General features: G+C 42.0%; 1 protein-coding gene across 1 annotated transcript in view; it reads left to right on the top strand.

Annotated features, from left to right (window-relative positions):
* TTN (titin) overlaps positions 1-14,033 on the top strand; it is a 274,251-nt gene that overhangs the window by 210,383 nt on the left and 49,835 nt on the right. The window contains 21 exon segments of the mRNA XM_046018787.1: positions 7-2,973; positions 3,294-3,614; positions 3,715-3,999; positions 4,097-4,396; positions 4,689-4,991; positions 5,231-5,506; positions 5,610-5,909; positions 6,006-6,308; positions 6,476-6,775; positions 7,443-7,730; positions 8,092-8,388; positions 8,477-8,779; positions 9,095-9,400; positions 10,269-10,556; positions 10,649-10,939; positions 11,030-11,317; positions 11,486-12,073; positions 12,165-12,269; positions 12,690-12,887; positions 12,978-13,274; positions 13,366-13,953. Of these exon segments, the coding sequence (XP_045874743.1) occupies positions 7-2,973; positions 3,294-3,614; positions 3,715-3,999; positions 4,097-4,396; positions 4,689-4,991; positions 5,231-5,506; positions 5,610-5,909; positions 6,006-6,308; positions 6,476-6,775; positions 7,443-7,730; positions 8,092-8,388; positions 8,477-8,779; positions 9,095-9,400; positions 10,269-10,556; positions 10,649-10,939; positions 11,030-11,317; positions 11,486-12,073; positions 12,165-12,269; positions 12,690-12,887; positions 12,978-13,274; positions 13,366-13,953 (9,192 nt within the window).

Genomic DNA, 14,033 nt, shown 5'->3' with positions numbered 1-14,033 from the left:
TTCCAGTGCCTCCATCCGTGGAACTAGATGTGAAATTAATTGAAGGCCTTGTGGTAAAAGCTGGAACTACAGTCAGGTTCCCTGCCATCATAAGAGGTGTACCCATTCCCACTGCCAAGTGGACAACAGATGGGAGTGAGATCAAAACAGATGAACACTACACAGTTCAAACTGACAGCTTCTCATCAGTACTTACTATTAAGAACTGCTTAAGGAGAGACACTGGGGAATATCAAATCACAGTTTCTAATGCAGCTGGCACCAAAACAGTAGCTGTACATCTTACTGTTCTTGATGTTCCTGGTCCACCAACAGGTCCTATTAATATTCTGGATGTTACCCCAGAATATATGACTATCTCGTGGCTGCCACCAAAGGATGATGGAGGAAGCCCTGTGATAAATTATATTGTTGAGAAACAAGATACAAAGAAAGGCACATGGGGTGTTGTCTCATCAGGAAGCAGTAAGACAAAGCTGAAGATCCCACATCTGCAAAAAGGCTGTGAATATATTTTCCGAGTCAGAGCAGAGAATAAGATGGGTGTTGGTCCTCCCCTTGACTCCATTCCTACTGTTGCTAAACATAAGTTTAGTCCTCCATCTCCTCCTGGTAAACCAGTGGTTACTGACATTACTGAAAATGCTGCAACAGTGTCTTGGACACTGCCAAAATCTGATGGCGGCAGTCCAATAATTGGCTACTATGTGGAACGTCGAGAAATAACTGGCAAATGGGTGAGAGTCAACAAAACACCCATACCTGACCTGAAGTTTAGAGTGACTGGACTGTATGAGGGAAATACATACGAGTTTAGGGTTTTTGCTGAAAATCTTGCAGGACTAAGCAATCCATCACCAAGTTCCGACCCAATAAAAGCTTGCCGGCCCATCAAACCACCTGGACCACCAATTAATCCTAAACTGAAAGACAAGACCAAAGAAACAGCTGACTTGGTATGGACAAAGCCTCTCAGTGATGGTGGCAGCCCCATTCTAGGCTATGTAGTGGAATGTCAGAAACCTGGTACAACACAGTGGAATAGGATTAATAAAGATGAACTCATTAGGCAGTGTGCCTTTAGGGTACCTGGACTAGTTGAAGGAAATGAGTACAGATTCCGTATAAAGGCAGCTAATATTGTGGGAGAGGGAGAGCCAAGAGAACTAGCAGAATCTGTGATTGCGAAAGACATCCTTCATCCTCCAGAAGTAGAACTTGATGTTACTTGTCGTGATGTTATTACCGTTAGAGTGGGCCAAACTATCCGCATTCTTGCTCGAGTCAGAGGCAGACCTGATCCAGACATAACTTGGTCCAAGGAAGGCAAAGTATTGGTCCGAGAAAAGCGGGTTGACATAATTCATGATCTACCTCGTGTTGAGGTACAGATTAAAGATGCTGTTAGAGCTGATCATGGCAAGTATATTATCTCAGCCAAGAATACCAGTGGGCATGCCCAAGGTTCTGCCATTGTTAATGTTCTTGACAGACCTGGGCCTTGCCAGAATTTAAGGGTTAGCAATGTAACCAAAGAAAACTGTACAATTTCTTGGGAGAACCCACTGGATAATGGTGGCTCAGAAATAACAAATTTCATAGTAGAATATCGCAAACCAAACCAGAAAGGCTGGTCAATTGTTGCTTCAGATGCCACTAAGCGATTAATTAAGGCCAACCTCTTAGCCAACAATGAATACTACTTCCGAGTCTGTGCAGAGAATAAAGTAGGAGTTGGTCCAACCATTGAAACAAAAACTCCAATTCTGGCTATTAACCCTATTGATAGGCCAGGTGAGCCTGAAAACCTTCACATTGCAGATAAAGGAAAGACATTTGTCTATCTCAAGTGGCGGCGGCCGGACTATGATGGTGGTAGCCCAAATCTGTCCTATCATGTTGAGAGGAGGCTGAAGGGCTCCGATGAATGGGAAAGAGTGCATAAAGGAAGCATTAAAGAAACCCATTACATGGTTGACAGATGTGTCGAAAACCAGATTTATGAGTTCAGAGTGCAAACAAAGAATGAAGGTGGAGAAAGTGACTGGGTGAAGACAGAGGAAGTTGTTGTGAAGGAAGACTTACAGAAACCAGTACTTGATCTGAAATTAAGTGGCGTGCTGACTGTCAAAGCAGGGGACACCATTAGACTTGAGGCAGGTGTTAGAGGCAAACCATTCCCAGAAGTTTTATGGACCAAGGACAAAGATGCTACAGACTTAACAAGATCACCAAGGGTCAAGATTGATACCAGTGCTGATTCATCCAAATTTTCTCTTTCTAAAGCAAAGCGAAGTGATGGCGGTAAATATGTAATTACAGCAACTAACACGGCTGGCAGTTTTGTGGCCTATGCCACTGTCAATGTTTTAGATAAGCCTGGTCCTGTAAGAAATCTGAAAATTACTGATGTGTCCAGTGATCGGTGTACTATTCGCTGGGATCCACCAGAGGATGATGGTGGCTGTGAAATCCAAAATTATATTCTAGAAAAATGTGAGAGTAAGCGAATGGTTTGGTCTACCTATTCTGCTAATGTCTTAACACCCGGTGCTACAGTAACACGTCTCATAGAAGGAAATGAATATATTTTCAGGGTCCGTGCAGAAAATAAAATAGGCACAGGGCCTCCAACAGAAAGTAAACCAGTCATTGCAAAAACCAAATATGATAGACCTGGTCGCCCAGATCCTCCAGAAGTCACCAAAGTAAGCAAAGAAGAAATGACTGTGGTTTGGAATCCACCTGAATATGATGGTGGAAAATCCATCACAGGATACTTTTTGGAGAAAAAGGAAAAACATTCAGTACGATGGGTCCCTGTTAACAAGAGTGCAATCCCCGAGAGACGTCTCAAAGTACAGAACCTCCTCCCAGGACATGAATATCAGTTCCGTGTCAAGGCAGAAAATGAAATTGGAATTGGAGAACCAAGCTTGCCCTCAAGGCCAGTGGTGGCAAAAGACCCCATAGGTATGATGTTCTTTTTTTCTAATATCGCAGCAAATCTTAATCCCGAGCACAGAGGTATTAAACAAATAAGTTAAATCCATGACTTCAAAACTTTAGCGAATATTCTTCAAGTAGATCTTTTACCAAATCACCTAAAATGTACAAACAACAGTAGATTCTAAATTTATAAAGGGAAATAAGGACTCAGTGATTGAGAAGTTGAATGTCCTATCTTTGATTAACTGAAAATGGACTACTTTATAATATAAACTACACATTGGAGTATCACCAGTAAGAGTTAATGACGGGTATATTCATTCTTATATATTTACTATTTTCAGAACCACCTGGTCCACCAACCAATCTCAAAGTGGTCGACACAACCAAAAGTTCCATAACTCTTGGATGGGGAAAACCAGTGTATGATGGAGGTGCGCCAATAATCGGATATGTTGTGGAAATGAGACCAAAACGAGAAGATGCATCCCCTGATGAAGGCTGGAAAAGGTGCAATGCTGCCGCACAACTTGTTCGCATGGAGTTCACTGTTACCAGCTTGGACGAAAACCAGGAATATGAGTTCAGGGTGTGTGCCCAAAACCAAGCTGGCATTGGGCGCCCTGCCGAACTAAAGGATGCTATTAAACCTAAAGAAATCCTCGGTGAGACCCTATTTTGTCCTAGGATTCATTCACTCTCCACTTCTTGTATGATTTCCCCACATTCTGAAAAGTCAACTAATGGTTTTCATATCACTTGCAGAACCTCCAGAGATTGATCTGGATGCCAGCATGAGAAAACTGGTCATAGTGAGAGCAGGATGCCCTATCCGACTATTTGCCATAGTGAGAGGACGACCTGCTCCTAAAGTCACTTGGCGAAGAGTGGGTATTGACAATGTGGTCAGAAAAGGACAAGTTGATCTGGTGGACACAATGGCCTTTCTTGTCATCCCCAATTCCACCCGTGATGACTCGGGAAAATATTCCTTGACACTTGTGAACCCAGCAGGAGAAAAGGCCGTGTTTGTGAATGTCAGAGTATTAGGTGGGTTACTAACAAGCTCCTCCTTACTCTTCGAGAACACATTAGTTAAGAAGAAGGCTGAAGAGACCTATATATCTGATTTTGTGGTTCTTTACAGATACTCCCGGACCTGTAACTGATTTAAAAGTTTCGGATGTCACTAAAACGTCATGCCACATTTCCTGGGCCCCTCCTGAGAATGACGGTGGGAGCCAAGTGACACATTACATTGTGGAGAAGCGTGAGGCAGAAAGAAAAACGTGGTCAACAGTTACCCCAGAAGTCAAGAAAACGAGCTTCCAAGTTACCAACCTTGTCCCTGGGAATGAGTACTTCTTCAGGGTCACTGCTGTCAATGAATATGGCCCTGGCGTGCCGGCAGATGTCCCCAAACCAGTGCTTGCATCAGATCCTCTGAGTAAGGACCGTCCTTTTCCCTCCTTTCCACTCCAGTCTCAAGATACTGAAACACATGCATCTACCACACTGAAGGGCTTTAATTTGTAGAAACCCATACAGGACAAATAAATCTCTAACTCACTCATTGAAGAGTTTTAATCTGCCCCATCTTGTACTTCCCACATTCAACACACTGAGCTCCAGTTTCCAGATCCTTCCAAGCAAGCAGCATACTCAAACATTTATGTAGAGTAAAAAGGGATTGGATTAGCGTACCTGGACAGTTTTTCTGAATCCCACTTTTCTTCTAGGCGAGCCGGATCCCCCAAGGAAACTAGAAGTTACTGAAATGACCAAAAACAGCGCTGTGTTAGCCTGGTTACCTCCCCTGCGTGACGGAGGTGCTAAAATCGATGGCTACATCATCAGTTACAGAGAGGAGGAGCAGCCTGCAGACCGCTGGACAGAGTACTCGGTGGTAAAAGATCTCAGCCTTGTCATCACTGGCCTAAAGGAAGGAAAGAAGTATAAATTCAGAGTAGCGGCCAGAAACGCCGTTGGAGTCAGTTTGCCAAGGGAAGCAGAAGGAGTATATGAAGCCAAAGAACAGCTGTGTAAGTGGTCGCCATCTCCTTTTATCATGTGATATAAGTCCATGAGAATTTTCTTCTCACAATAGACTGGACTCTCATATTTTCTCTTTGGTTCAATCTTATTCTTCTTCAAAAATACTAGTAGCTGTACTGCAATCACGACCTCGAAGCCATTCACAGTCCAAGAAACACTAGTAGAGCTCCCACCAGAGGAGCTCTAGCCTCCCCACAAACTTAACGAATTTCCGTTTTACTTTTAGTGCCTCCAAAGATCCTTATGCCAGAGCAAATTACTATTAAAGCTGGGAAAAAACTCCGAGTTGAAGCCCATGTGTATGGAAAACCTAATCCAGTCTGTAAATGGAAAAAAGGAGAAGATGACGTCGTCACTTCCAGTCACCTGGCGGTGCATAAAGCAGACACCTCTTCCATCCTGATCATAAAGGATGTTACCAGGAAAGACAGCGGGTACTACAGCCTCACTGCAGAGAACAGCTCTGGGACAGACACTCAGAAAATCAAAGTGACCGTCATGGGTAGGTTAAGCTTTAGACAAATGGCTACCTAGATATGACGATCAGAAACATTTTCTTCCTGTCAAATCCCTGTTTTTATATTTCTTTCTCTTGGTTTCTGCAGATGCTCCTGGGCCCCCTCAGCCCCCATTTGACATTTCTGAGATAGACGCTGATGCTTGCTCCCTGTCGTGGCACATCCCTCTGGAGGATGGAGGTAGTAACATCACCAATTACATAGTGGAGAAATGTGATGTGAGCCGAGGCGACTGGGTGACGGCTCTTGCCTCAGTGACAAAAACCTCCTGTAGAGTTGGAAAACTGATCCCAGGCCAGGAGTATATCTTCCGGGTCCGTGCCGAAAATCGATTTGGCATTTCAGAGCCTCTCACATCTCCAAAGATGCTGGCTAAGTACCCATTTGGTAGGTTTCTTTCAGAGAGGAAAGAAAAAGATTGTTTTCTTTCCAGTCTGTTACTTAAGGAAAAAAAACTAACATCTCCCTTCTCCTCCTCTCCAGGTGTTCCTAGTGAACCGAAGAATGCACGGGTCACTAAAGTCAACAAAGACTGCATATTTGTGGCATGGGACAGACCAGACAGTGATGGAGGGAGTCCTATCACTGGTTATCTGATTGAACGCAAAGAAAGAAACAGTTTGCTCTGGGTGAAAGCTAACGATACTCCTGTCCGGTCAACTGAATATCCTTGTGCTGGCCTCATAGAAGGTCTTGAGTATTCATTCAGAATCTATGCGCTAAACAAAGCTGGATCCAGCCCACCCAGCAAACCAACAGAATACGTAACGGCAAGAATGCCAGTTGGTGAGTAATTTTTGTTAGTATTATGGGAGCATATTTAAATCTCAAAGTCTTTGAGGATTATTACTTCTATTCAGAGATATTCTCAATATTTCTGGGTGATACTTTGAAATATGGAAGTTTGTAACTTCTGCTGTTAAGATAAATGCTAATACCTCTTATGGTTTCAGATCCTCCTGGAAAGCCTGAAGTTATTGATGTTACCAAGAGTACTGTATCCCTCATCTGGGCTCGTCCAAAACATGATGGAGGCAGCAAAATTATTGGCTACTTTGTAGAAGCTTGCAAACTTCCTGGTGATAAGTGGGTACGGTGCAATACCTCACCTCACCAGATTCCCCAGGAAGAGTACACAGTCACTGGCTTAGAAGAGAATGCTCAGTATCAATTTAGAGCAATTGCCAAGACTGCAGTAAACATTAGCCAGCCCTCCGAACCTTCTGATCCAGTGACCATCCAGGCGGAAAATGGTAAAATTCCACCTTTGCCTATAATACTCAACAGAAATGTATTTTTCTTTATCTTAATTAAAAATAAAATATACGTCATGGGAGGGAAGAAAAACAAGGAAAATGACAGGTACTTTGTATACAGACAACTAAAAATTATGATTATGGAGAATCTTAATAACACAGTAAACTAAAAAAAAAAAAAAAAAAAAAAACACAGTACAAAACTGTGAGGACCTTGTATTTCAACCATACACAGGCAGAGAGATGACAAGGAAATGCACTAAATGGTCATAGTGAAAATTGAAGGATGTTGGAATTATGGAAGATATTTACTTTTTTTATGCTTTCAGCATTATCAAACTTCTTATTAAAGCTATCTTCTTTTTTAAGATTTATTTAGAGAGAGAGAGAGAAAGAGTACAACGGGGGGCAAAGAGAGAGAATCTCAAGCAGATTCCTCACTGAGCACAGAGCCTGATGCAGGGCTTGATCTCACAGCCCCAAGATCTGAGCTGAAATCGAGAGTTGGATGCTTAACCGACTAAGCCACCCAGGAGCCCCTAAGCCTATATTCTTTTGTAATAAATAAAAATCCCATCTTGAAATATGAATTTCCTACTTTTATTAACAAGAATGCTATGATATAGCTTTGCTTACATTAAATCCTGATCTTATTACTTTCCAGTTCCTCCCAGGATAGAACTAAGTGTGGCTATGAAAGGTCTGCTTACCGTGAAAGCTGGAACCAATGTTTGCCTGGATGCTACTGTCTTTGGTAAACCAATGCCAACCGTCTCTTGGAAGAAGGAGGGCACAGTGCTGAAGCCAGGGGAAGGCATAAAGATGGCCATGAAGCGGAACCTGTGCACCCTGGAGCTGTTCAGCGTGAACCGGAAGGACTCAGGCGACTATACCATTACTGCTGAAAATTCGAGTGGTTCCAAATCAGCCACAATTAAGCTTCAAGTGTTAGGTAACTAATGCACTTACTTAGACTCTCATATTTTACTTTGGTTAATGTGATGTAACAGAATTTACAAAATCATATGTGAGAAAAGATATATATCCCTATAAATCGTTTGTAATCAGAGAATTATTCTCATCACAGGGCAGTGGCATTTTAGAGCTGAAAAGAGCATTAGAAATGATATATTCCAGTTACATATCTTACATATGAGGATATTAAGGTTGTGAAAAATTACGTACTTTCTAAGGTCATACAGGAAGTTAATGACAATATAAGACTGCAGTCAGGTCTCCAGAACTCCAGTCTACTCATTCCCCATTTCACATGTGTTAGTGAAAGACTTCACTTGTCTTTTGTACTCTTCCAGATAAACCAGGGCCTCCAGCATCTGTTAAAATCAACAAAATGTATGCAGATCGTGCAATGCTTTCTTGGGAACCTCCTCTTGAAGACGGAGGCTCAGAAATCACCAACTATATTGTTGACAAACGTGAAACAAGCAGGCCCAATTGGGCACAAGTCTCGGCTACGGTGCCCATCACCAGCTGCAGCGTGGAGAAGCTTATAGAGGGCCATGAATATCAGTTCCGAATTTGTGCTGAGAATAAATACGGAGTGGGCGATCCAATCTTCACTGAACCGGCAATCGCTAAAAACCCATATGGTAGGAACATTTTCCTTCGGTTTTTCGTTTGACTTTTTAAAGATTACCTTTTAGACTGACACAGTAACTTTTCAATCCATCTCTGCAGACCCACCTGGGCGCTGTGATCCTCCTGTTATTAGCAACGTAACCAAAGATCACATGACGGTGAGCTGGAAACCACCAGCAGATGATGGCGGCTCACCCATCACTGGCTATTTGGTTGAAAAGCGAGAAACCCAGGCAGTTAACTGGACTAAAGTCAACAGAAAACCTGTTATAGAAAGAACCATAAAAGCAACAGGTCTCCAAGAAGGCACCGAATATGAATTCCGAGTTACCGCTATAAATAAGGCTGGACCGGGGAAACCCAGTGATGCATCCAAAGCTGTTTATGCCCGGGACCCCCTGTGTAAGTTTTCATGAAAGAGTCCCCTATCTTTTTTTTTTTTTTAAAGATTTTATTTATTTATTTGACAGAGAGAGAGAGTTCACAAGTAGGCAGAGAGGCAGGCAGAGAGAGAGGGGGAAGCAGGCTCCCTGCTGAGCAGAGAGCCCAATGCGGGGCTCAATACCAGGACCCTGAGATCATGACCTGAGCCAAAGGCAGAGGCTTAACCCACTGAGCCACTCAGGTGCCCCAAGAGTCCCCTATCTTATGTTGTAGTCAACCCTGAACAATCAGGAATGAGATTTTTAATGAAATTTTTCTGTTATTTATCCTCAGATCCTCCTGGCCCACCAGCTTTTCCTAAAGTATACGATACAACCCGTAGCTCTGTGAGTCTATCTTGGGGCAAGCCAGCCTATGACGGTGGTAGCCCTATCATTGGCTACCTTGTTGAAGTAAAACGAGCTGACTCTGATCACTGGGTGAGGTGCAATTTACCAGAGAAGCTGCAGAAAACCCGCTTTGAGGTTACCGGCCTAATGGAAGACACAGAATATCAGTTCCGTGTGTATGCTGTTAATAAGATTGGATACAGCGACCCCAGTGATGTGCCAGACAAACACTGTCCCAAGGACATCTTAAGTGAGTATTACCAGCAGAAATAGAGTTTTCCTCATCAGTCATATTATGAAAAAGCAGTATAGAACTCCCTTAGGTAGATTTGTTTATTTATGAGTGTTAGAATTAGTAGCTCTAGGAGTACCTTGTAATGGAGAGCTGGGTTGGTACTGTATGGTATCCTACACAGATCAAATGGAATGCTAGCTGATCTGTGGCTGCAAAGCTTTTCATACTCACACTTACATGAGAATTAATATCTTCAAAAGAATATGGAATATAGGATTTTATCCTGAAAACAAAGCGTTTTTTTTTAAACTAAGTAGTGAGCTATTTGTCATTCTAATTTTTTTTCATCTTCTAATCTACCACTTTTCATAGGTATGTAATTGTAGACTCTCCATCCTAATTTCCATTTCACCATTTCTTCTATTTTCTTATCTCCCATAACCATTTCTCCGTTTATTTTTAATTTCTTGGTATAATACGTCACCCTCTATGTATTTTTCTTCCCATGATGAAATAAGGAAAGAGAGCCAGAGTATCATCAGAGAGCCTTCACTGAATATAGAAAAGAAAAACAAGAATGGAAGAGAGCCCAAGAATCAGTTGTCTATATTTAATAGAGAGTGAGTTTGAGAGTATGGAAGTTCACGAGAAAAGGAGGAGAGGAGGTACAGATCCTTCAGGGAAAACTTGGTTTAGCCTACAGGATATCAGAATATAGAAAGATCAAAAATCACTACAGAGTACTGAAATACAGAAGTTTTGAGGATCATACTAAGAATTTTTTAAAGACCTAGAAATCAGTTCTGGAAATGAAACATACTTTAGGAGTGATAAGCCTAGTCCTTGGAAACGCATTTGACCATTAAATTATTACTTCAAACAGTCCCACCTGAGGGAGAACTCGATGCTGATTTGAGGAAAACACTCATATTACGTGCTGGAGTTACAATGAGACTGTATGTACCAGTAAAAGGACGTCCGCCTCCAAAGATAACTTGGTCTAAACCGAACGTCAATCTAAGAGAAAGGATTGGACTTGACATAAAATCAACGGACTTTGACACCTTCTTGCGCTGTGAAAATGTGAACAAATATGATGCAGGAAAATATATCTTGACTCTGGAGAACAGCTGTGGTAAAAAGGAATATACCATTGTAGTGAAAGTGCTGGGTAAGTCTATTTGAAGAAAACAATCATATGTTAAAAATGTAGTCTATGTATTTTTTACATATTCATTTCTTATTTACCCACGATTTGTCCAGATACTCCCGGGCCACCTGTCAATGTCACTGTTAAGGAAATATCCAAAGATTCTGCTTACATTACCTGGGATCCTCCTATTATTGATGGTGGAAGTCCCATCATCAACTATGTGGTGGAAAAACGTGACGCAGAGAGGAAGTCCTGGTCTACAGTGACAACTGAGTGCCCAAAAACAAGCTTCAGAGTGTCTAACTTGGAGGAGGGAAAATCCTACTTCTTCAGAGTGTTTGCTGAAAATGAGTATGGCATTGGGGATCCTGGGGAAACACGTGATGCCGTCAAAGCTTCCCGTAAGCAAATGAGCTACTATCCCATCACTTTGAGTGACCTCCGACCTTGGTTATCTTGGGCTAAGTCTTATCATTTCTTCTTTGCTTTAGAAACCCCTGGACCAGTTGTGGACCTGAAAGTGCTATCTGTAACTAAGTCATCTTGTAGCGTAGGCTGGAAAAAGCCTCGCAGTGATGGTGGCAGCCGAATTACCGGATATGTAGTAGATTTCCTGACTGAAGACAATAAGTGGCAACGTGTTATGAAATCAATGAACTTACAGTACTCTGCAAAAGATTTGACTGAAGGCAAGGAATATACCTTCAGAGTGAGTGCTGAGAATGAAAACGGAGAAGGAACCCCAAGTGAAATCACTGCTGTGGCAAAGGATGATGTTGGTAAGCCTTTAGCCATGCATCTTCATTTTCCCTTTATTGTCCTCAAAAGTGCACTCTTGAGCCCTACTCACTGGCTTATATGAAAATCCTTTAAAATTTATAATGATCTGAAAAAAATCAATTGCCTGGTCTGGAAAATGACAATAATTTATCTCTGCTATTTTATAGTGGCTCCTGACCTTGACTTAAAGGACATACCTGATCTGTGCTACTTGGCTAAAGAAAACAGCAACTTCCGTCTTAAGATCCCCATAAAAGGCAAGCCAGCTCCATCAGTATCCTGGAAGAAAGGGGAAGATCCTCTACCAGCTGACACAAGGGTCAGTGTTGAGTCAACTGCAGTTAACACAACTCTTGTGGTACATGATTGCCAAAAATCTGATGCTGGAAAATACACAATCACACTGAAGAACGTTGCCGGCACCAAGGAAGGAACTCTCTCTATAAAAGTTGTTGGCAAGCCTGGCATCCCCACAGGACCAATCAAATTTGATGAAGTCACAGCAGAAGCCATGACTTTAAAGTGGGGTCCTCCAAAGGATGACGGAGGTTCTGAAATCACCAACTATATCCTAGAGAAGAGAGATTCTGTAAACAACAAGTGGGTGACATGTGCCTCAGCTGTCCAGAAGACCACCTTCAGAGTAACCAGACTTCATGAGGGCATGGAATACACCTTCAGGGTCAGTGCTGAAAATAAATATGGTGTAGGCGAAGGCCTGAAATCAGAGCCGATTGTTGCTAAACATCCATTTGGTGAGTGTCTCAGAGTCAGAAAACACAGAGCAAAAGATGTTTTTGAGGAAAGTTCCCTATTATAAATCTTGCATCATCTACTTTTTCCTAGATGTGCCTGATGCTCCCCCACCGCCCAATATCGTGGATGTCAGACATGATTCGGTATCTCTAACTTGGACTGACCCCAGGAAAACTGGTGGCTCTCCCATTACAGGTATTTCATTTGCTCTTCTCCTGTAGCTTTTACATTAATGTTTCTTCCAAATTGTCCTCCCTGAAAAACAAGCTGAATGGATGCTCCTTTGTTACAGCACGATCTGCAAATACAGTAATTATTTTTTCCTTTCAGTATATTAAGCATTAGTTAACACTTGATTTCAATGAGAAATCTCCTAATAGTTAAAGGCTTTCATAGTGATTTTTTTAAGTTAGAGTTTTTCAACAGAAGGTGCAATAAATACACAGAAACCAAGAGAAAAAAAAAAGTGCCTAGAAATAAGAGTATAGCCCAGCAAGAGTGACTATTTATTCCATATTATGTCCACATATAAACCATTTGGCCAAAAATATGTACTTAAAAATCAGTATTTTCTGCCTGAATTGACAAATTCACTGGGTCTTTTTTTTTTTGTAGGGTATCATATTGAATTCAAGGAGAGAAACAGTCTTTTGTGGAAGAGAGCTAACAAGACTCCTATTAGGATGAAAGACTTCAAAGTGACAGGATTAACCGAAGGTCTTGAGTACGAATTCCGAGTCATGGCAATCAACTTAGCAGGAGTCGGCAAGCCAAGCCTGCCGTCAGAGCCTGTTGTGGCACTTGATCCAATTGGTAAGTCGTTATACAAAGGAAAGCCCAGGTGTGTTTTCTGCATGAAAAAAAAAAATTGGTATTCGACTGGCTTTTTTTGCTTTGCTTTAGATCCTCCTGGCAAACCTGAGGTTATTAATGTAACAAGGAATTCAGTGACCCTCATTTGGACTGAACCCAAATATGATGGTGGTCATAAGTTGACTGGATATATAGTGGAGAAGCGCGATCTACCCTCTAAATCTTGGACAAAAGCCAACCATGTTAATGTCCCAGATTGTGCCTTTACTGTAACTGACCTTGTTGAAGGTGGAAAATACGAATTCAGAGTTAGAGCGAAGAACACAGCAGGTGCTATCAGTGCTCCATCAGAAAGTACAGGAACCATTATTTGCAAGGATGAATATGGTGGGTCTAATTTTACTTTTTATACACATAAAAAATCGCTAATTAAGCCTCCTTTCTTTGCTGATTAAAATGTATTTCTTTTTCTTTGCAGAGGCACCAACCATTGTCCTCGATCCCACAATAAAAGATGGGCTGACAATTAAGGCAGGAGATACCATTGTTTTGAATGCCATTAGCATTCTTGGCAAGCCCCTTCCAAAGTCGAGTTGGTCTAGGGCAGGAAAAGACATGAGACCATCAGATATTGTTCAGATATCTTCGACCCCAACATCTTCCATGCTTACTGTCAAGTATGCCACTAGAAAAGATGCTGGTGAATATACCATTACTGCTACCAATCCTTTTGGCACAAAGGAGGAACACGTGAAGGTAACAGTCCTCGACGTACCTGGTCCCCCAGGTCCCATTGAAATCAGTAATGTTTCTGCTGAAAAAGCAACACTCACGTGGACACCTCCATTGGAGGATGGTGGCTCACCAATAAAGTCCTATGTTCTTGAAAAGAGAGAAACCAGTCGACTTTTGTGGACAGTGGTGGCTGAAGACATTCAGTCTTGCAGGCATGTGGCCACCAAACTTATCCAAGGAAATGAGTACCTCTTCCGGGTCTCAGCTGTAAACCAATATGGGAAAGGAGAACCTGTACAGTCTGAACCTGTCAAAATGGTGGACAGATTTGGTACGTAGAGCATATAAGAGAACTGACATGTTAACATTTGCAGCCCAGTTTATGAAGGCATGGATTTCTCATACATTTGC

This window comes from Meles meles, chromosome 9, assembly GCF_922984935.1.
Source record: "Meles meles chromosome 9, mMelMel3.1 paternal haplotype, whole genome shotgun sequence".
Classification (NCBI taxonomy): Eukaryota; Metazoa; Chordata; class Mammalia; order Carnivora; family Mustelidae; genus Meles; species Meles meles.
The sequence above is the reverse complement of the archived record's forward strand: the minus strand, read 5'-3'. Positions and strand labels throughout refer to the sequence as shown.